Source organism: Thunnus albacares, chromosome 9 (assembly GCF_914725855.1).
Source record: "Thunnus albacares chromosome 9, fThuAlb1.1, whole genome shotgun sequence".
Lineage (NCBI taxonomy): Eukaryota > Metazoa > Chordata > Actinopteri > Scombriformes > Scombridae > Thunnus > Thunnus albacares.
This window is the reverse complement of record NC_058114.1, coordinates 11,483,538-11,506,846: the sequence shown is the minus strand read 5'-3', so window position 1 is coordinate 11,506,846 and position 23,309 is coordinate 11,483,538. Positions and strand designations below refer to the sequence as shown.

General features: G+C 40.5%; 1 protein-coding gene across 2 annotated transcripts; it reads left to right on the top strand.

Moving 5' to 3' along the window:
• The first annotated feature begins 255 nt into the window (after positions 1-255).
• LOC122989472 (protein ENL-like) lies at positions 256-22,097 on the top strand. Of its 2 annotated transcripts, none has more exons than XM_044362380.1 (12): positions 256-426; positions 5,989-6,169; positions 7,396-7,478; positions 8,676-8,819; positions 10,005-10,130; positions 11,444-12,097; positions 12,376-12,466; positions 13,380-13,491; positions 14,785-14,884; positions 15,407-15,475; positions 16,317-16,388; positions 17,871-22,097. In XM_044362380.1, exons 1-12 carry the CDS (start codon positions 415-417, stop codon positions 17,997-17,999), a joined length of 1,773 nt encoding a protein of 590 aa, XP_044218315.1. In that variant the 5' UTR covers positions 256-414; the 3' UTR covers positions 18,000-22,097. The 2 variants fall into 2 exon arrangements, with proteins under 2 accessions (XP_044218315.1, XP_044218314.1); XM_044362379.1 differs by having other exon boundaries at positions 258-426; positions 15,407-15,484.
• Positions 22,098-23,309: the final 1,212 nt, after the last annotated feature.

Sequence of the window (23,309 nt, the reverse complement as noted above, 5' to 3'; positions counted from 1 at the left end):
TTACCATACAGTAATCAATAGCTAAATTGTGAAAGCAATACAATCGAGCTCCGATTAATCAATTAACATCATGTGCATTTTACAATTGAAACAGGGCTGTAGCCATTGGGACACGCTCGCTGTCACTCGAGACAACCACCAGAAAATGCTTTAATTGTATTTGCGGCTCGGATTCTGCCCCGCCTCCCGGCCGTTCTGATTGGCTCCTTTCAAGAGTGCTTAAATTCCTCGCTCTCCGATTGGCTGAGCGAGCTTTCTGTTTTGGTTGCCTGCCAGCAGCCGTCTGGAAGGGGAGGGGAGCCGTCTGCCTTCCGCTTCTGGGCTGGATTGACACACAATGAGGAGCCGAGGCTGGGGAGACGCTCCACAAACACCGCTGTAAATACATACAACAATCACTGAGGCCAGAGGAACATGGAGAACCAGGTACAGTGGCTTTTCCGTCTCCTTGTGGGGTCTGAACTTTTCACGCAGAAAACGCCAGCAGGCTGCGCGCCGGCAGGGCAGGAATGAATCATCTGTACTGCTAGCCAGAAGAAAAAAAAAGCTCCTGCTGCTAATGAACTCGTAGTTGTTTGGCTCTGGAGCTATGCTAGCTTGGGCACTCATACATCGGTATTTACCGCTAGCTAGCTCCAGTCTACCACACCGCTCAGCACCGCTGCATAGCTGCAGCCACAACCGGGCACACAAAGAGATTCACACCTGGTGTTTATTCTGCTCTGCTGTGTTTAAAAAGCACATGCACGCCGTTAAACACCATGAAAACCATTTTTTTGTGTAGCTAAGCTAAGCTAGTCTACCTACCAGGAGAGTGTCGGCCGTTGGCTAAAGGCTAAGGAGCCGCTACAAGGCGCCGGGGGAAAAAGATTTGTCCTCTCCAGGTTGGGCTGGAGAGGCGGGGTGGTGTCTCCACTGCCAGCGGCCCTGAAACCTCACACACACACGGCTAATAAAACCAGCAACCATCACACAACTTCTTGAAATATCTAAAGGAGTATTTGCTAACAGTTGGTTAATGTTTAATGCATGCCTCATTCAGGGTTGTAGACTAAAATACACGCAGTATGGTGGAAAACCTGACTAATTCCCAGTGTGGCTGAACTTGACTCCAGTTATGATGGGCACCCTTGCAATTGGGTGATCATGATAAGGCAAAGAATCCTGAACATTACAAAAAAAACCAGATGTAAAGACAGATTTGCTCTTGCAAGTTCAAGCCTTCACCTTTAATATAATTGCATTGTTTCTTTTTGCATTGTTTCATACTATTAAAGACTTATATCAGCCTAAAAAGCTGCACGATTTACTTCACAAGCTGATAAGTGGGTGAACCAAATTACATATCTGCTTACTGTAAGGGAGATATTGCTTCAAAATGGGTTACTCTCTAAATGCCTGAGGTTATATTCAAGACTATATTTCAGATGTTAAGGCCACACACACCCATGGAAAGTTGCCCAGCCACTTTCTTGGAACTAGTCCCCATTCAGCGTTGGCCCCTTTGAAGTTTTTAACTAGATCATCTAGAGGAAGTCTTCAGCTACGAGTTAAAAGGTAGTCAAGTTGTACTTCTGTGAGTGTTACCAAAGATCTCTCATTCTTATTGCACAAATATATACACTCAGTTGCCAGTTTATTGGTACACGTAGCTGAAAGTAATGCTGTCTAACAACAACACAACAACCATTCAATGAAATAAAAAAAAGGTTATTTTGTTTTGTTGCTTTCGAGAGGTTGATTCAACTTTATGACTTGCTTTTTACTAGAGGCTGTTTCTAATGTTTTATCGACCCTTGCTGATATAAATGAACATTATAACCCTCAAGGCTGTTGTATTATACATTATTTTTAGCCACGAGTTGTATACCAATAAACTGCCAACTGAGAGTGTAAAGATTTGCAATGTTTGTTAGTCTGTTGCCACGCTGTCACATCCAGAAGTGAGTCAACTTAAGTCCGTCACTGGTTCATTGGAATTTATTTATCTAATGCACATTGCAGCATCCTGATACAGCCAGGTGACAGCTTGGCTAGTCTTAACTGCGTTATGTATGGACAGTAGAGTAAAGGCACAACTTTTAGTTGTTTGGTCTATAAAAAGTCAGAAAAAGGTCACAAATGACGATTACTGTTTCCCAAAGCCCAAGATGAAACCTAAAATGTCTTATTTTGTCCTGACCAACAGTCCACAAACCAAAGACATTCAGTTTACTATCATCGAAGACTAAAGAAACCAGAAGATATTCACATTTAAGAAGCAGGATTATCAAAATCGTTGGTGATTAACTGTCTGACAATCGATTTTGATGGACTAATCGTTGCAGCTGTAGCTGAGACTATTGCTGTTTGCTAGCTGTGTTGAGTGGATGTGTGTTTATGAACGCTACAGTTGGGATGACAGGACGAGTAGTCATGCAGCTTTTCATGATCCCCACACATGATTTCCACTACAAGTAACTGTTTTGTCTCTATTTGTGTCGTCTTGTAGATATATATAAGCGTTTGGCAAAAATGAAGGATTTAGTCGGAACCTACAGCGTCAGCACCACCATCATGATTGTTTGTGTGTGTGTGTGTGTGTGTGTGTGTGTGTGTGTGTGTGTGTGTGTCCTCCTCTCTTCTCCGAGGGAAATTTTCTGACTTTTACTTCAATCGTTTATTAGCTGGAAGAGATTAACATGGTCATGAGGGGTGTTATTTACATGGCAGCTGGGAGTTCATTGTTTTCATGGGAGCCAGCGTGTCTGCCAAAATTTGTATTTCCCCTCAATTGGAGCACTGTGTGTGAGAAAGAGAGAGAGAGGGCTCAAAAGCATCATCTCAGTCTTAGTGGCTTTGTGTTTGTTTTTTTTACATTTGCGTCGCTACATTGCCTTTTTGGTAAAGGTTAGCTAAATAAAAATGTGATGCCAAAAGTAGTTTTGCCCATCTGATATTACAAAGAATCGAATGATTTGAGAAACTCAGCTGTTGTTTTTTGTATCTCTCGGGGTGTTTCATATTTTCAGACAGTTTGACACATTTCAATTGATGTTTATTTATTCTCCCGTTCTCATATTGCCTCCTGCGATTTAAATTTTATGATCATTGGCAGAAATTAGAGCAAGCGGTCAGTTTTTTTAGATGTACGTTTCTGCACCGCTCACTCAACTGTTTCTGATATTCGGCTTCATATCTTCTTCGGTTTCATATTTTAAGACTTGGTGTAATTCATCATCGTGAGCTGAAACAATGAACTGATAAATAAATCCGATCGACAGGAAATTAATTGGCAACTATTTTGATAATCATTCAAGTTTCTGTCGAAATTGCTTTATTCAACCTCTAAAATGTGAGAGTTTTTTGCTTTTGTCTGTTTTATATCATAGTTAATTCAATATATTTGGGATTCGGATTGTTGGGCGAACAAAATAAACAATTTAAAGAGGTCACTTCTTTTATGTTATAGATTAAGTGATTCATAGAGAAAATAATCAACGCTTATTTGATGATGAAAATAATCGTTTGTTGCAGACCGAGTATTCTCTTGGGAGCTGAAACAAATAGTTGATTGATTAGGCTACGGGCAACTATTATTTATATCTATTAATCGTTTTAAAGTCGTTTTTTTTTTAATGAACGTTCAACATCTCAGATTTTAGGATTTGCTGCTTTTTTTGTCATATATGATAGTAAATTGAATATCTTTGGGTTTTGAACTGTTTAGGGCTTCAACTAACTGTTATTTTTATTATCAATTAATCTGTTGATTATTTTCCTGATTAATTTATTAGTCGTTTGGTCTATAAAATGTCCAAAAATGGTTGAAAGCCCAAGGTGACGTCATCAGAAGTCGTCTTTTATCCCGACCAACAGTCCACAACCCACAGACATTCAGTTTTCTGTCACAAAGACTAAAGAAACAGAAAATATTCACATTTTCAGAAGCTGGAATCTGAGAATTTGGACACTTTTTCCTAAAAAAATGACTCTAATCGATAATCAAAGTAGTTGGTGATTAATTTTCTGTCGATCGACCAACCGATTAATTGACTAATTGTTGCAGCTCTAGAACTGTTTGTCGGGCAAAACATGCATTTTAAAGACAAGTAGATTGATTGATTATGAAACTAATCACAATAATAATTGTAACCTCTTTAATTTTATGCTTATTTGTATGAATTCTGTGTTTGTTTTTTTTCCACGTTGAAGCTTTTGAATTTGTTGTTCTATGTAGAGTCAGTGTCCTCCTTTTGGCCCATTATCATCCTGGTTTTTAATGTTGTCCTTATCACATTCCTGATTTTTTTTTGTGTGTGTGTGTGTGTGTGTGTGTGTGTGTGTGTGTGGAGTCGGGCTGAGGGAGGGAGGTGTTGATGATTGGAGGGACTCCGTGGCTGCTCACTATGGGTGTGGTGGAGTCTGGAGTTTAAAGGCATTACTGCCACAGAATGGCCGGGCAGAGTGCCAGGCAGAGGAGGTGTGTGCGTGTGTGTATTTGTGTGTATGTGTGTGTGTGTGTGTGTGTGTGAGAGAGAGCCTGTGTGAGAGTGCTCATCTCAATCCGGTCCCCTCTAATCCTCCCACTCAGTCCCAGCTCACGAGCCGCTCAGTGCCGGGGCCAAATGCCCACATTCTTCAGTCCTCCCCTGGACATAAAGTGCCTTTCTGTCGCCTCTCGTCCCCCCTCGTTCCCTTCTGCACTCCATCTCCATAGCCTCTTCATTTACTATGCCTATCACCCCCATCACACCAGTGCGGTGTCATTCGCTTGTCCCGTTTGCCGTCATTGTTCTTGACAGAGAGAGGTAGCCCAGCAATGTGCCCCTCTTCTGGACAAACCTTTTGAGATCTGCCGGTTGGGCAGCTAATCACTCCCATTCCACAGGGAGCTTCCCGACACCAGTCCCGCTTTGTGTTTGTCCAGGCCAAGTGCTCAGTCTCTCCCCTTGAGAATAAAGTCCACACACTCAAAATAGAAATTCAGAGGTTTTGCACAAGGTTGAATCAGAAACCAATGAATAATGCCCCCTTGGGTTAATCTTACCACTGGCTTTGCTTATGTTTATTTCATAAGCAATCTCAGCTTGCAAGGTGTCTCAGCTGCTATTTATTTATTATTATAGGCGAGTAAGTCATGTATGGTAAACCTACTTAAATTCAGGTTATTCATCTCTTTATTTTTAGAATAAAGTATTTCTTCCTCTTTTTTTAGTCTGACTCATTTGTAATATTTATTCTTAGAAAAGCATGATCATATCTGATGCAAGTTACACAACAGAAAAAGCATAAAGTTTATATATATATATGCGTGAGAACAAGCAATCCAGATACTATTTTTTAGAACTGAAACTATTAATCAGTAATAGTAATTTAGTAAAATCAAATATAAATGCCAAACATTCACCTGTTCTAGCTTATACATTGTGAGAATATGCTGCTTTTCTGTATCTTACATGTTACTAAACTGTTTTGTGCTTTTGGAAATTGTAATTGTTCACTATTTTCTGACAGTTTATAGACCAAACAGTAATTGACAATTAAAGTATTTGCTATTTGGAGTCCTAGTTGTTTTATTATAGACATCATGTAGAGTAAACTTCAAGTTACCCCTCGTTGTATGTCTTTTTCTTCTCTTCTGTTTTAGGCTGACACATTTAATTTAGTATGCATCGTATACAACACAGTGATGCATAATGCAGGTTACATGTAAACGTTTCTATCGTGAGAAAGCAAGGGATCAGCATGTACTTAAATGTCCAAAAGACGCAATCTCAAGGCATTTATTTGTCCTTGATGTGCTCACCACAATATGCAAAAAGTGTAGATAACAGCAGACATGTTTCGATTCGTCATCATCATCTCTTTCTTGATCTGAAAAGTCTTTTTCCTCTCACCCTGCCTCCGTAGTTCACATGTTACAGTTGTTTTTTTGTCTCGTCTATATTCTCCCAAGTCTACAGACCTATTATATACAATATTTGACTCTTTGATTTGTCTTTTCAGTGCACAGTGCAGGTGAAGCTGGAGTTGGGCCACAGAGCCCAGCTAAGGAAGAAAGTGACATCAGAAGGCTTCACACACGACTGGATGGTGTTTGTCCGAGGGCCAGAGACTGGCGACATCCAGCACTTTGTAGAGAAGGTTGTCTTCCGCCTGCATGAGAGCTTCCCGAAACCCAAGAGAGGTATGATGACAGAGATAACGATATTCAAACATGCACACAAACACACATTATCTCTGTCTGCAAGGCAAAGCAAGTTATTTTTATATACACATTTCATAAAAGACTAAGAAATACAGAACAAGACATTTAAAATGCGTAAGGATGTAAACTAATTGCACAAAGATTAGTAACATAAAAACTGAAATAATTAGAGTTCAGGATTAAAAAAAAGGCAGGTGAGATAATTGTTTAAGTGCTTAAGATTCAGTTTTCGGTGCTCAGTTCTCTGGGCTTTACATTTCTCTGTGATGCTTTTGGTTTATCAGAAACTGATTAAGCTCTAGCAGGGGGGCAATGACATTCTCAATTTTTAAAATGAAGTTGTTCATAACATAATTCAAAGAGGTCAGAGTGAGGCTAAGCTATGGTGCAGCTGAATAATCCATATGTCATTTTTTTATTTTACATTCCTGACAGTCTTATAAGTTGATCCTCTAAGCTCTAACAGTCCATCTTGTTAATGCCCCAACACATCTACAAAGTCAAAACTCTTTAAATGTATTTGACTGTAGGTGGATAAAACGAAGCCCGTGCGATTCGGACAACATTAAAAGCGCCCTGTGGACTTTTCCCAGTTAGTTTACATTAAGAGTTACTCACCAAGACGCATTTGTGTGTATCCTTGATGTCTATCAAAAGTGTTGAGTGCATTTCCTGCCTCGAAAACACATTTGCAAAGCCATTTTTTCAAAGCAAAGTATTTTAAATCCTGCATTGCTTAAATCCATGTACACTAGACTATGGTCTTCTTCTTCTCCTTCTCTGCGTTTCTTGGCACATTACAGCCACCAGTAGGTCAGTGGAATAGTGTGAAACCGTTGGCAAGAACATGTATTGCATCATGCGCGTGCACCAGACAAACAAAACGGGGACCCGCTCATAAAAAAAAAAACTGCTTCATAGTGCTACTAGAGGTCAGAAACTCCACAGGGGAACCTTTTTAATATCCTGACAATCCTGACAAATGGTTTTACTGTCAGTAAACTATATTTCAATCTTCTATTATATGAAAAAATGTTCATTAAACAACCGATATCATGTTCATCACTGTCATGGTAATACAGTATAAAGTTTGACGAGACTGTAATTTACAAATAATGTTACTTAAATTTGTTTCTGAGGGTATTTGTTTGATATTCGTGTCACTCTCAACAGTTCACTGTATTTCCGTCTGTGTTTGTCTGCAGTATGCAAGGAGCCTCCGTACAAAGTGGAGGAGTCGGGCTACGCAGGCTTCCTCATGCCTATTGAGGTTTACTTCAAGAACAAGGTGAGAAAAACGAACACAAATAGTTTGCTTGTATACTGCTGATGGCGTACGTGTAGGAATGTACAGATCAGACATTTGGGCAGTGAATAAAAATACTAGAAAGAAAGACTAGTGCAAGTTAGAATGAGATGTGGGACAAACGTAATTATTTTAACTTCAGTACGGTTTGAGTGTTGTAAACTGATTTATTTTAAACGCAGTGGATGCTATAATATTGATTTATATTGAAATTAATGTATGGACCGCCTTTACGTGCACACAAGAATCCAGGTTATTTGGAGAAATCAGGTTTTTCCAGCAGAAATCTACCCGTGTTAACCAGGTTAAGTCCTTAACTTGATGAAGGAAACTGGTTTTCCTTTTACGTGACGTTTCAGAAATAAGGTTACAGCCCGAAAGCCGGGAATAATCCGATTACTTAAGTGCATGTAACCTCAGTGACAGTTCAGAACCTTTTTATAGACTGTTTTGTGAATGGCTTTACTGACACACGCCCCGATTGGTCCAGATAATTCAATGAATGTTAGTTAAACATTGTTTTGACATGGCGACATTCATAAAAGTGAAAGAATTAAAATGAGCAGACACTATTATACCAGGACTTCTTGGTCTCTATCGGTCATTGGAATGAACAATGAAAGAAAGATGTATATACGTGCACATTAGTTTATCATCGTCTCCTGAAAGTCTTCATAATATTAGACTTCTGGACTGCATCCAAGAAATGTACTTCCTCTGTTTATGTGCAATTAACATATACACAATCAACAAATCTGTCAAAAAGATGAAGAAAATACCGAGAGGGAAACACAGGGAGTGTAAACATCAGCAACCATTCATCCATCTCTACATTTACAAAAGGACGTTTTTGTTTATAAAATCTCTCAAGAGTGTCTTAATGCCTTTTCCTCAACTTTAATCGTCCGTGTCTCTACTTCTCCCAGGAATGTGACTTGTTCCTTATCAGTGTGCAGGCCCCGACTATGTCTGTGTGTTTTATGGACTTCCAGGGTGATCGTTTGTTCATTCGGCTTTTATCTATTGTTGTGAAATATGTAGGTATTGAGAGGCGAGTGTATCTAGGGCAGTAATGCAGAAAGACAAACACAAATGAGCTTGTGTTGCACAGAAAGGTTAAAATGACACGATGACTAAAAAAAAAAAAAAAAAACTTTTATTCTATGGTCTTTTATTTAGGAAGAGCCAAAAAAGGTGTGTTTCAACTACGACCTGTTCCTTAACTTGGAGGGAAACCCCCCTGTCAACCACCTGCGCTGTGAGAAGCTCACCTTCAACAACCCCACCAAAGAATTCAGGAGAAAGCTGATCAAAGCTGGAGGGGTGAGTCTGTCACACACACACACACACACACACACACACACACACACACACACACACACACACACACACACACACACACACACACACACACACACTGGCTGGTTGCCAGGTTGAGTGGACTGATGACTGAATGACTGACTAAAATCAATAGCAGTGCCACAATGAACAATAGTACTCTAGTAGCAGTCACTACATAATGCATTTTACCATAAATTCTCACGTAAAAGCCTGTCTCTCTCTTCAGTTGAGTTAAATAAAGGCCTCGACAAATAACTTATCGGCCCGAATATAAGAAGACCGTCCTTTTCCAACACCTGTTTTTGGAGAAAAAAAAGACTTTTTGAAGATATAACACACTTTCACACTCGTCCTGTTAGGATATTTTCCCTGAGATAATATTAACCCAAGGAGAAAAGAGTCCTCATCCTTGAAGCTTTTTTCTCATAAAAAAGAAATATTTCCATTAAAGCAGAACGTAAATCAGTCACTTTTTAGCACCTCGTCACCTGCGACTGCAGCAATTCTTGGCTGCTTGACAGATGATTTAGTCCACGGTTTGTTTCTGCCGTTAAGATGTTGGAAGACAATTTGGACTCATTTGTTAATTAGTCAGTTATTAAATCAACAGAAAAATAACTATTTTGGTAATCATTCTCTGATTCCAGCTTCTTAAATGTGAATATTTTCTGGTTTCTTGAGTCTTAACTGATAATAAACTGAATATCTTTGGGTTATGGGCTGTTGGTCGGGGCAAGATGAGACATTTAAGGTTGCACTGTGGGAAACAGTTATTGACATTTTACACCATTTTCTGACATTTTATAGACCAAACAACTATTTGATTAATTGAAAAAAATAATTGACAGATTAATTCATACTCAAAATCATCATTAGTTGCAGCCCTAGAGCTGACCAGCTCTAACACAATCACTATAAACAAACTTAAAGACACTCGCTAGCTTAGCAACATTAAGGCTACAAACAACCCATCATGCAACACTCATAGTAGGATCCAGTGTACTCTGATACACTCTCAATTCAAAAAGAATATCTGATGTTGTGACATCATCATATCATTTATATTCGGACCTATACAGGTTTTTGAGAATTTACACTGCGTTGTGACGTACGGTGGCTTTAAACATCAACACAGACGCTCTTCTAACTGTTGTCTCTCTGATTTAGGTGTTGGTGGTTCCAGAGGGGGCTGAAGCTGTGTCGAGGCCCAGTCCAGACTACCCGATGCTCCCCACTATCCCGCTCTCTGCCTTCTCAGACCCCAAGAAGACAAAGACCTCCCACGTGTCAAAGGTTGGTTAAGAGACAACCTATCCCGAAAGTCTCACAACTTCATTGATCATTCCAGTCAATTTATTGATATTTTGTGAAAAAAAAGGTATAGCCGACTTGCAAAGTAAGCATTGTGTGCCCTCAACAAAAACATCAAATCAGCCTTCAGAACAGGCTGACTCAGGCCTCTCTAATCACTACCAACTGTGCTTGAGCATCTGTATGCATGTATGCAGTGTTACACACCAGCCAGCTTATCTGCCAGGAGAAGGGACATATCAGAAGAAATCAGGAAGTTGATCCATTTGCCTTTTTCCAGTGTTGCCACAGTTATTGTATCAACCCTTCACAGACCAGTATAGTTCTTCCTGCCTGCCTGACTGAAAAGAAATGACTTTTCACTTTTTTTGCCTTTTGCCAAGGTTTGATCGTCTGTACCGCGACCTGTGTCGCTGTGTGTTACTATAGTTACTATACAAAGTCTTACCTCTTTCTGGACAAACTGATTCTGAGTCAAGAACCATGTCTGCAAATTATCTTTAACTAATATTCCTCCTCATGATGTAGAAATGTTTTTTAGATCCACATTAATTACATGGCGTGAGCAGGTGTGTGTTCGGCACCAGCTTGAGGCAGAAAGAGGACTTGGTGTCATCAGAACTGCTCGCTGGACAGTCAAACAGCTTTGGGAACAATCTTCACCTACACTTTTCTGACGTCAGATTAGAGGGTGCCCACTGTGTCTGTCGGTTTCTGCAACTTTGTGAAACCAACCATCCGAAATTCATACCCAGTTCACACCCGCTTCTTTTCTCACCTCATTGTGTGGAGGTGAGAAAAGAGCCTGGGGTGTCAATTTCTCTCTCAAACTCCGTTTTCCATTCTTTATAAAACTATTTCTGAATATCTTTGTGGTTTTTACTGTTGTTTGGACAAAAAATACATTTGAATATGTCACCTTTGACTCTAAGAAGGTATAATAAGCATTTCTTAAACTATTTACTGACATTATATAGACAAAGCAATTAATCAAGAAAATAATCAGCATATTAACCAATAACAAAAGCAATGGTTAGTTGAAGCTCTAGACTAATTGTTTCCTACAGAGAAATTAGCATTTTTTTTTTGTTTTGGCTGAAGTTATCCTGATAAAAAATGCAGTGTTTGACACTTGATTGTCAGGAAGTACTGTGACAACAGTGCAGAGTAGACTGGCAAGGCTAATGTCTGTGAGCAGTTGAGCTTGTGCCCACGTTAGCGTCCTTAAGCTGAGCGCTTTGCTAAGAGTGGTGTTGACAGTGCTGCTGTTCATCCAGATGTTTATTTCTCTCCAGGAGCCAAGTAAAGAAGGAAGTGGTGGCAGCAGCAAAGGACCCAAACCGCACAAAGTGACCAAGGAGCACCGGGAACGTCCCCGAAAAGACTCTGAGAGCAAAGCCACGTCGAAAGGGGACAATGACAGAGATGGAAGCAGCAAGAGTGGCCGCGACCCTTCTTCTTCCTCATCATCGTCTTCAAAAAAGCCGTCAGAGATCAAAGTGAAAGATGAAGTAAAGGTCCTACCCAAGGCGGCCTTCAAGGAGCCTAAACTCACACTGAAGGAGTCAAAGATGGAGGGCATGTCCCCTAAAGGAGGGGGGGCTGGGAGTGGAGGGGGTGGTGGGGGAGGAGGAGGAGGAGGGCCCACAGAGTCCAAAGCCCCCGGGAAACGGCCCTCCACGGTGGAGTCTCCCAAACCTAGCGCTAAGAAGCAGAAGAAAGGCAGCTCTGAGGGGCCGAAGGGGCCGTCCAGCGGGGCCTTCACAGGAACATCTCCCCGCGTCTCCTCGTCATCTGCAGCCAGCCAACCGTACGCGGAGAAGAAACCTTCCAAGGAAAAGGGTCGCTGGGCCAAAGGCAAAAACGACACGCAGGAGCTGAAGGAGCCCAAGAAACTTCCAGAGTCCGAAGAGTCGAATTCAGAGGATGAAGCATCTTCGAAGTCAGAGGTAACAGGAGTTTAAGTTTTTTTTCTTTCTTGGAAATGAAAGAAATGTCTGAAAGGATTTTCTGATGTCATGCTGTTCATCTTATGATCCCCATATTTCGTTGCGCACTTGCTAATTTATATTTTTATCGATTTATTGCACAACTGCATTTACAAAAAAATGTGAAAGTTTGACCTTATTTTATTCCAAATCTTGGATCTTGAATTCAATCAGCCTACATCTCTTTATCTTGTCCCACTAACTTTCTTACATATTTCTGTCCCCTTCTCCTCCTACAGCAGTCGGCCCCCTCCAGTCCTTCCAACTCCAGTTCCAGCTCTGACTCCAGTTCAGATTCGGACTTTGAGCCAGGACAGAAACAAGGGCAAGGTACAGTCAATACAGCTGGTTTCACTGGAGAGGAAGTAAAGATCAGGGAGTAAAGATCTAATGTGAAATATTTGAGTCTGTTAAAGGCTTTTGGAATATGAGGTTATAGTTTAGTTCACATTGTTTTTGTTGTTGTGGCAATGAAACACAAAAAATGACATTTAAAAATACTAAAACACTATTATTAAAATATTATAATAATAAGATTAAAAACATTAAAATGAACATGTTGAACATAAGGGAAAAAACAAAACAACAAATTCAAATACAGACACAATAGACAGATATAAAAAAGGATTGTGTTGGTGAATTTAAAAAGCTAAGGAAGTTAGCTCTGTGGCCACTGAGTCTGGATTTGATCTCATGGTCTTCTCAAATAATCTTGCTTTTGTTTTGACATGCTTGCATTGTTGATTTCTGGTTGACATTGTGGGTGTATGTGATGTGCTGTTGTGTGTAGCTTTGTATTTTGTATAATGTGTTCTGTGAGTTTATTGCTTTGTACTGTTTATTGCTGTGCTGTTGTATGTTTTGATTGTGGGGGACTACAGATGTAAATTAGCTTTGAGCTAACTCTGGTGCAGTGCATCATTTATGTTAAAAACTGCACACTGCCTCGATAAATAAACACAATACAAAATAGGCTTATAAAGACCTCTCACAAAAAAAAGGTGCACAGTAGCACAACATACAGAACAGAAGAGAGGAAAAAAGACTGATAATTCTATGTACCAAAAATAACATACAGATGACAAACATAGATGGCTACAACTATCAGAAAAGATACAAGAAGACCAAAAGCCACAATATACAAAATACGAGTATCTGTGCTCTTTTGAAATCTTGGAAGATGCAAATGATTTACATGTCAGGTCAGTAATATTATGGTTGTGTGTCTGTCCGTCTCTCTCAGGCCCCTTGCGATCTATGGTGGAGGAGATCCAATCAGAAGAGTCAGATGATGATGACAGCAGCTCGGAGGAGGAGACCCCCATCAAGACCAACCCCCCCAACCGCGACTCTCGGTCAGTCTCTCTAAAGCGCACTTCAACACTGCTGAGTTATCTCGGTCTGTCGTGAGATGAGAGTTTAAAATCATCAGAGAAACGTGGTGAAATCTCGATCAACAATGGCGGTGCTCGATCGCACTGTGAGACTAGTTTATCAGTGGAAATCATCGGCAAGCTGCTAAAACACATTAACCTCATCTGTGTTTTATGTAGCCCTCTTTATCTGACTGCAAAAGGATTCACACACTCTCATCTCTTCCTCTTCTGAGGTTTTGTGATGCATCGAAGTGCCAGCACTGCAGCCAAAGCTTTCATTATTGCTTTGCTACGTTTCAATAAGATGAGAAAGTGGCGGCACGAGTTAATGACACGTCTGTGCATATATATATGTTGTTTTTATTTTAATAAATATTCCAGTTGTAGCACTACAGTTCAACAGGTATTCATCACAATGTGAAATAAGTCAAAACTGATATTGTACAGACTGACACAGATTGCAACCAAGATTTTATTAAAACCATCTTGCACAGTGTAACATGCAGTGAGCTTGTAAGATGTTTGCAATCAAACAGGTGCCTTATAGGACAATGCTGGTGATTTTCTATATTATTCATATTCTCAACCTGTTGACTTTGCACTAAAGTTATTTACACTGTAGTACAAAGTTCAGAGGTTGTTAAATGTAGCGCAACAAGCTAGCAAAGCTCTGCAAAGGTAACCACATTCCTAAGCGGTAGCTTTCTAAACAAACTACCGTGACCATAATCTTCCTGGCGAAGGAACATGTCAGCCAGTGCAGCGGTCTGACTCACTGACATGTTTTTAATAGTTTTTGGACAATAACGGATGTCTACAGCACAGAGGAATAAGATATATCAGGCTTTGGATACACAAACAATACTTGTAAGTAGGATGAGTTCATTGTTGGTTTGGCTCTGCACATGAGATTTGTAAGAAAAATATAGAAAACCACCAGATTGTATCCTTTAAACTTTCTCTCCCTACCTCACCAGTTTTCTCTCCTCAGTGTTGTTTACGTAGGTTTTCTAATTTTAGGCTGCGGTGTCTCCTCCACTAAACGATGAAATGAAATGAAGCCCATAACCGAAAAGGGCTGATGTTGATTTGTTTTGCTGAGTGGTGAACCCCATACTGGCAGCTAATAAAATTTACAATCTTAAGATGCACACACACACACACACACACACACTTGCAAGTACAACAGCAAGCAGTATGACAATGTGTTCTTTCTGTCCATCTATGTGTGACTGACCTCTGGCCTCTGCCTGTCCCCCCCCCCCCTGTCAGACTCAGCCTGGACAGCGAGAGTGACAGCAGTGACGGCTCGCACCGCCCCAGTCGAGACCCCGCCCCGCCCCCGCAGAAACATAGCTCCTCCAATAACAAAGTGAGTCAGACAGACCTCCGACGGCTGCTAACACATTGACATATTGAGGTCGGAGCAGTTTGACCAGAAAATAAACATGGAAACCACCAGAGCCGTCGGTGATAATGACAATATGTTTACATAAATTCTTTAATTTTCAGTTGCCAACATTAATTGTAATTTCCTGATGTGCTTTGTGTGTTTGAGAAAGCAACGTATGAGTTATACTGTCAAAACATTATTGAACAGCACTCTAAGGTGTTAGTTTAGACAATTTAAATATCAGTACATGCTGTATTTTTAATGCTGTGGTGCTACCAAACACGGAATAGCCTGAAGCCATTCAGCCACAGTGTTTAAGGATTGCACCATTTCAGCTGTATTAACTGTCATCAGTGTCCCAGATAGTCTCATGGTCTCACATCGCTGCCTCTCTCTCTCTTCTTCGTATCTTTTCTCTCTGTAATTTCTCTCCTTTTTTTTTGTTTCTTTCTTGCTCTCTCTCTCTTTCTCTGATCTTGTCTTTCCTCTGTCCGAGCGTAGGTGTCAGGCAGAAAGAGTCCAGACTCCTCGTTTCGCTCAGAGAAGGTGTTGAAGAAGGGATACGACAAGGTAGGAAGGGTAAATCAAACTTTTTATGCTTCAACTCTCACACACACATGCAGTGTTTCACCAATGTTCAATGAGTGCATTAATGAATTCAAGATGGAATACGGCCAGTGAATCGATCCAGATGTTTAGACAGACCTATGAACCCCCTGAAAAGAAATCTCCTTCCTCTTTGTAACTAGAAGATTAAAGTAGTGTTAAAGGGAAACTCTGGTGGAGTGATCTTATCACTCCTTCACTTTGAAACATCTGCTGAGTTTCATGGAGATGGATTTTGTTTATATGTAAGTCCACATTAAAAGGCTTTGTGTTGGTGATTTAGCCTGCATTTCCTGGTTCATTTTTAACCATATCTGGACCAGCTGCAAGAGAACAAATCACAGACGTCTGAAATCATGTGAATCAAGCTCCACATTATTATCGATTAGGGAAACAAAATTGGTCTTGCATCTTTAAAAATAGCAAGAAATGTAAAAAGGCTACCAAGTGCAAATAACTATAACATAAAGATGTTTTTATAACATCCGAATATTTCCAGTACAGCTAGAACGGCACCATAATTATGTTGTTCGGGTGTCAGTCAACTTTATGTATAAAGACTAAAATATCAGCTTTGTCTCAGGGGGCTTTAAAATCTCTAAAATTTACGTCCTCTGTCCTTAAATCTTCATCTTGATCATTTCTAGATTCACTATTTCGTGCCGATGTTCTACAAACATACAGAGAGAAAATTCAAGTCATGGAAGACAACAAATATTACCGGTTTCTCTACTGACTCATGACTCTCTCCTCTCCTTTTGTCTTTCATCTCATTCTCCTCTGTAACCTCCTCCAAACTCTTCAGGCGTACACAGAAGAGTTGGTCGACCTTCATCGCAGACTGATGGCTTTGAGGGAGCGTAACGTCCTGCAGCAGGTGTGTGTTTCTGTGTCTCTGTTTTCTGCTCGATACTACTAACTGTTGCACTATTTCATCAGAGGTATCTGAATATAAAACTAAACTACAAAGCGTACGGGGGGAAAAAACAGTAATTTGCATTTTAAACTTTGTTAAAAAATGAGCAAACCAAACAAAAAAAAGTATAAAAACATCATGGTGGTCATGTTTTAAAGATGATAATTCATCTCTCCTCTCAGATGGAAATCTTTCACCTCCCATGAATGTGCAGTGTTGTGGATGTGTTGCATTGAGCGTGTAATTTACATACTCTGCTCCGACTGGATGGTTATTTTCTGATGGAGCTGCCACACACGAGGAAGTAGTTAATTTTCTGTTGCACTGTTTGTTTCCTGAGTACAGAATAGCTTTGTTTGCAATCTTTTTTTTTTTTTTTAACCTCGCAGTATGTGATGTTGAAGCTTTTAATACAACAAAGACACACAAGTTGATGAGACTGATAGTGAGCGAGTTCTTTCACGTAGTGGAGCGGAAGAGTGAACATTTCTGTGCTTCAGTTTCTGCAGGAATCAAATCGAGTGCAATTGGCTCTTGGCTGATTTTTTTTTTTTTTTTTTTTGCTCACATTTGCATCAGAGGACATTTGCTTCCACTTTCCCCCTGAAGAGTCTGTGGCTCAGTGGGTGGCACCGGGCTGCAAAGCCAGGTCCCATTCACAGTGAATAGCAGCCTATCGATGTCTCAGTTTTTAAGTCCTTACATGTGAACGGCTCGTTAGACTTTTAAATGTTGACGAGTCTCTGTTGGAAGTTTTCAGTACTTCCTTTTATTGAGTAAGTTCTAACATTTAATATGATCTGCTGGTTTGGTCCGAAAACAAAACCCCACTGGGGAAAAAGTGAGTGTTTGCCGTAAAGTCATAAACTTAATTTATGTAGCACCTTTCCAAATAGCGTTATAAAGGGAAAAGCTAAATTTAAAACAATTTAGCAGCACAATTAAATGAAATCCAGCTATTAAAGGTTTAATTAGAGAATACCTGAAATAAAATAAAATGAGGTAAAACCAGTAAAAATAACAAAACGCATAAAACATTATAGAACTAAAAACAAAAAACTTTGAGTTAAGATTAATAAAATGCTTGTTTGTTTTTTTTAAAGGTAAGTTTTTGTAAATTTAAATAATCTTTGCCACTTTTATCAAGTCAGAGCTGCACTTTAACATATATATATGAGGTTTTTTATTCAAACAACAAAATTTAATTTGGCTTTCTACAAGCTGTGGAGGCATCACGGTGGTTCCCTGGTTGTTTCTTCTCGCTGGTAACAATGACAACAGTGACACTGGTGTTACTCTCTGTACTTTTTTTGTATTTATTGTTTTAATTAATTGTGTCTTTTTAATTTTTTTTTATTTCACTGACTGCTGTCTATAAGTCAAATTGCTCTTTGGGGAAATGAAAACTTGATTTTCTCTCTCGTCTCTCTTCTCGTATATCAGATTGTCAACCTGATCGAGGAGACGGGCCACTTCAACGTGACCAACACCACCTTTGACTTTGACCTCTTTTCACTGGACGAGTCCACCGTCCGCAAACTACAGAGCTACCTTGAAGCAACGGCCACGTGACAGGAAGTGGAATTTTTTGTGGTCGGCGACGATGGCGGCGGCGGAGGTGGACTCGCTGCGATCTCCTCAAGGAGGGGACAAGCAGCCACGTCTGTCGCAGCTGTTTCACAGGCCTGACTGAATCATCGAACAACTACCGTACACACACACAAACAAACACATGAAGCACACATGAAGACACACCACCTTCACGTGACGCTGAGGAGGAGGAGGAAGGAGGAGGAGGAAGAGGAAGAGGAGGAGGAGGAGGAGGAGGAGGTGTGAGAGGGAGTGTCGGAGCTGGTGGCAGGAGGGTGGGAGAGGAGCACCGGAGTGGCTGAACTCCGTCTACAGTCAGGATTTTCACTACACATCTCTTTTTTTTTTTTTTTTTTTTGAGTGTCAAGCCTCTGTGCAGAGCTGTGGAATGCACCCCACTTCCCCTCCTTCGCCCTCCTGCACTCATGTTGCTCCCTCCTTTTGCAAACCCAATACTTCCCCTCCTCCTCCTCCGCCTCCTCCTCCTCCTCCTCCTCCTCCTCCTCCTCCTCTTCATTCACACGCACACTCCTTACTCGGCAGAACACTCCAGTTCCCTTCCCCCTGCTGTCAGCTGGAGCTCATTTCTCTCCCAACATATTCTTGAGTTGTGTGTGTGTGTGTGTGTGTTTCTGTGCACGTGTGTGTGCGTGTGTGTGTGTGTGTGAGCGAGCACTGCTGAGGTTTAAGAGGAGATGTTGTCTTTGTGGTTACTGACTTCTCTTTGTTCGTGAAGCTCGAGCACAAACAACAGCCGGTTTCCCTCCTTCCCCCTGTGTGCACACACACACACACACACACAAACACACACATAACACACACTCACCAAACAAATACAGATTCATGCACATGTTTGTCTCCCAGGTCCTTACACTTAACACTGTACATGAAGACACTGAGAAGTGTGCTGTATGTGTGTGCGTGTGTGTCTGTTTTTGGATGAGGTTTCTCTGTTGTCTGAACATCTGAACATATGTTCTGTTGAGTTTCCCCTCTACTTCCTCGCACTGAAAGCTGAGCCTTGACCTCCTACCAACAGCCCCCCCCCACCCCCCCACCACCCCCACACCCCACCTCCACCTCTTCCCACTGAAGCCCCCTCACTCCATCCCTCCTCTTCACCCTCCTCCTCCTCTTATTCCCATATCGGCGTGCATGAAAGGGCTCGACTGCTCGCGGCCAGAGCAGTGGAGGATCACTCCTGAATTGCCTTCTAGTGGTGGGTAGGGTGGGGGGGTTTAAAAAAAAAAAAAAAAAAAAAAAAAAAAAAAAAAAAAGCCGCGAAAAAGTAGCCATACTTATCTCCCAGAATCCAAAAATAAGAAGAAGAAAAAAAAAAAATAGGGGCCACGCTTTTTTACATTTTATTTTTCTACAAGTGCATTTTGTGTATTTATTCCCAGATTGCGGTTAAGATAACCTGTGAGCTATGAATGTATATCGCTTTTACTTTTCTACGGCTAGCAACAGCCCCACTCTAGTGCCTTTCTGCAACTTGCAGTGCGAGGGGGGGGGTGTGCGCTCTGTTAGCCATGGTCACACAGATTGAAGGACCCCCCCAAACCCCCCTCCCAACCCAACCCCTGCTCGGGGAAACAAGTGTTAATTGGGAAGCCTGAATATCCAGTATTGTCTTAATGGCTTCCATCCCTGCAGTGCTACTCCTTTTCCAGTGTCTTTGTAGGCTGTTGTCCTTTTATCGGTGATGTTTCTGTTAATTGAGCTCTCTGGAAATTTTAAGACAACTTTTTTTTTTTTTTTTTTTTCTTTTCATCGACGGTGATCATGTTTTCATGTTCTTGCTTTCTGAGATTAGGTTCAGTGTTTTTAAAAAGAGGGAGCGTCAGGTGACTGTGTGGTAGATACTCCCGTTAATTAGCTGTAGTAACAGTCGCTCTCAGCTGTGTTGTGTGTTTTTAATGAGACGGCGCTCTCAGTTGTTGTTGAATAGGGTCCAGGTTCCCTCTTCAAAAGGTTTGAAGTATCAGAACTAATGGTGGAGCATTTGATACCAAGTTACCAGGCACTTGAACAGCGTCGGCGAAGGACGTGTAGGCAGAAAAATAAGCTAAACAAAGCGCTCTGTGTGTTTTCTTTCCCTAAAAGTGAAATGTATTTCTTAGCGGCCTGCCTCATGAAGCGTAAATAGTGTTTGTTTGATAACTCTTGAGTTCAAATCAGGTTGTCCGGTCTCACAAAGATGGCTCTCTTTAACCAAGTTGTATCACTGTGCTGCTCCAGAGAGGGTTTAATTGAGATTAAATCAAAATCTGTACATGGCAAGAAAGCATTATCATCAGTAGAATCACTGAATCACTCTTTCCATGCCAACTATACAAGATATAGCCACAATCTGACTTTAAAACAGGGCTTTTAACATGTAGCAGGAAGACAACATTTAAGTATTTAGTGTCAATTTTGTGTTCATAATCCATCAGTGCAGCTAAAAATAAAAAGTGGTGGGACTTAATGAACACAAAATGTTTCTACAGATAATGATGCTTAGTTAAAAGAAATGCCAAGTGTAGCATCATTATTATTATTATTATTATTCTTATTATTATTATTAAGAAATAAATAACCACACACAACATAAGTGTCCTGTGGTTGCATAAAATTAGGTGACGCATCCGGATTTATGAAAATAGTAGACGTGGAGTTGAAGAAAGCATGAAACAAAGCCTTTATTTCCTTTTATTATTACTTTTATTTTCTATATCACAACACCTCTGACAGCATTATCACACTTATGTTACGGCCACACACCAAAAGAAATAAAGCTAGACCGTTCAGCTTCACTCGTAAGCAGAGTATCATGGTTAGAGTTCGTCTTGCACACTAATTTAGAACCATTTAACCTAATCTGACAACTATTTCCTTGAATCGCGTTATCCAAAAAATGCTTAAAAAAAACAACAACAACAGAGAAATACTCGTCATAATTTCATAGAGTCCGAGGTGACTGGGCTCTCTGGGTGATTCAGATGTCTCATTTTATCCGACCAGCTGTCCAAACCACCAAATTCTCATATTTGAGAATCTGGAGCCAGGGAATGTTTGGCATTTTTATTGACTGAAATTATCAATCAATCAACCAAATTTTCTTTTGATCGCTGAAAAAAAAAACCACACATCTGCCAGTCAGTCAGAGGTTTGTCTCTGTGGTTATGGAATAACAAACAATAATCAAGCTTTCTGTTATTCAAGCCTTATTATGTGCATATTTACTCTTTGTGTCATTTTAATTGTTTATTCACCTTGAAACACAAGAGCACAAATGATGATAATCTACATTTTTCTCACTGTGGAATACCAAACATGTCGAATATGTTGATTACTCACACTTAACTACACCCAATTACCTTCAGTAGTTTGATCATAATTTGATTATTATTGTCTACTACTTGAATATTGCCTTTTATGCATATTGTCCTTTATATCTTGATCTATATCACTGAATTTTACTTTTGCTGCTGTGACCAAAGTGATCAACAGTTTTATCTTAAATTATTTACACAGCTTTTCGATCTGTCGGCATGTGATTAGCTTCTTGTTGCACCTCTTTGATGTGAACGACTTCCTGCCATGTTTTGGTGAACTGCGGTTTTGAGAGAGCCAGGAGGCATCTTTGTGAGACCGGTTTCTACCATCACCACTGTTTGGTTTAGTGAAGCCAGAACAGCTCAAAGAGAGGCCGACTGAGGTGAACTTGCTTTGTGAAACAGGCCCCTGGTGTGTTAGTTCCTGTGGCCCCTTTTAGGCTTCACACAAACACACACACACACATGCATAGACACACCAGCCCACTGTGGTATAAACCTTCAATGATCAAGGATTTCCCTCCCTGCCTCCACCGCCTCCTCTTCTGTTTTTTTTTTTTTTTTTTTTCTCCTGCCGACAGTGTATTTATTCTGACGCTGCGATAGCTTTAATAACTCTTTTTTCTGTTTCCTGCCGGGCTCAGCGACATGTACACACTCCCTCTGCTCTTACTGTAAACTGAGCAAGGACTCTGAAAACGTGTCTCAAAAGAGGAAAAAAAAAAAAAAAAAAAAAAACCTGGATCCCCGCCGCCTTACAGTAACCCCCCCTCCCTCCTCTTTGTGCCCCCACTTCCTCCCCCTCCCCCCCGCCCCTGTCCGACCCTCATTTTCTCTAGGTGTGCCTCTGTCAACAGAACTTCAGGCAGTGATTACTGAGAATGAACTTTGCAACTGTGTGAATGAGGTTTGTGCATCTGCGAGTGTGTATGTCAGCGATAGGAGATGATTTAAGAGAAACAAAAAGAAAACAAAAACAAAAAACAACCTTCCTGTCCTCTCTTCTTCTCTGTGCATCGATGTAGGAACTTTTAAGTCCTAGTTCATGAACTCTGACCTTTGACCAGCCACTCATTCAACCCCTTGTGGTGGTGGAGTGGGGTCATGGGGGACGTCGACTCAAGAGAAGCCCCGCTGTCTACCCACAGTCAATGTTTTATTTATGGACCTCTGCACTTTTGGCTGTGATGACTAAAGTACTTAAGTAGTTACCTAAACTGTATTTTTAAGGATTTTATACAATATTTACATGCAATACAATATGAATTGATTTTTTTTTTTTCTTTGCCAACCTTTTTTTTTGTTATTTAATTGTCTTTATTTGTATTTTTTGGCATGTTTTGTCACTATTATTCACAAACAAACATGCCTGTTGAATCTATTTTAGGCGTAAAATGTTGCTAAGGGGGACGTTCCCTGTATGTTTCTGTGTATCATGATTCTGATGACAGCTGAACACCAAGAAGCAGGTGTTGGAGATGTTTGCTGGATGACCTAAACTTTGTTATCACCCTCTGCTTCCAGTTGGAATAACTGGACCAGAACAAGGACACGGAGTCCACAATTTGGTTCAGGGAACTGAAAACTTTTGAGCTAAAAAAAAAAAAAAAAGTCTATTTTCTGTGTTATGTCCAGTTATGATTTGAGTGTTTATTTTCTGCTCAGATTATCATTTTATAGAAGTCTGTACTCTGTTGTTACACAGACAGTCATCATCACTCTATTTTTGTTGTTATGATCCCCTGAGCCTGAAGAAACACATCATAGGAAACAATGAGCAGGGCTGTAGGAGTGAGACTATATTATATATAATACGTGTATAATACAGCAAAGGTAGATTATCTACTGTGTGGATCTTTAGAGGACGAGGAAAAAGCAAAAATTATAGAGCAAATGGTTCCTTGCAAATATGTGGGGGGGTTGGGGAGGGAGGGAGGGAGGGAGGGGTGGGGGGGCATGTGCGGACGGGGTC

Bases quoted from the DNA above. Each gene is read 5' to 3' on its own strand.
- LOC122989472 (XM_044362379.1), top strand. The intron at 10,131-11,443 runs GTTGGTTAAGAG...ATTTCTCTCCAG, and splicing joins AGACCTCCCACGTGTCAAAG to GAGCCAAGTAAAGAAGGAAG. The intron at 16,389-17,870 runs GTGTGTGTTTCT...CTCGTATATCAG, and splicing joins AGCGTAACGTCCTGCAGCAG to ATTGTCAACCTGATCGAGGA.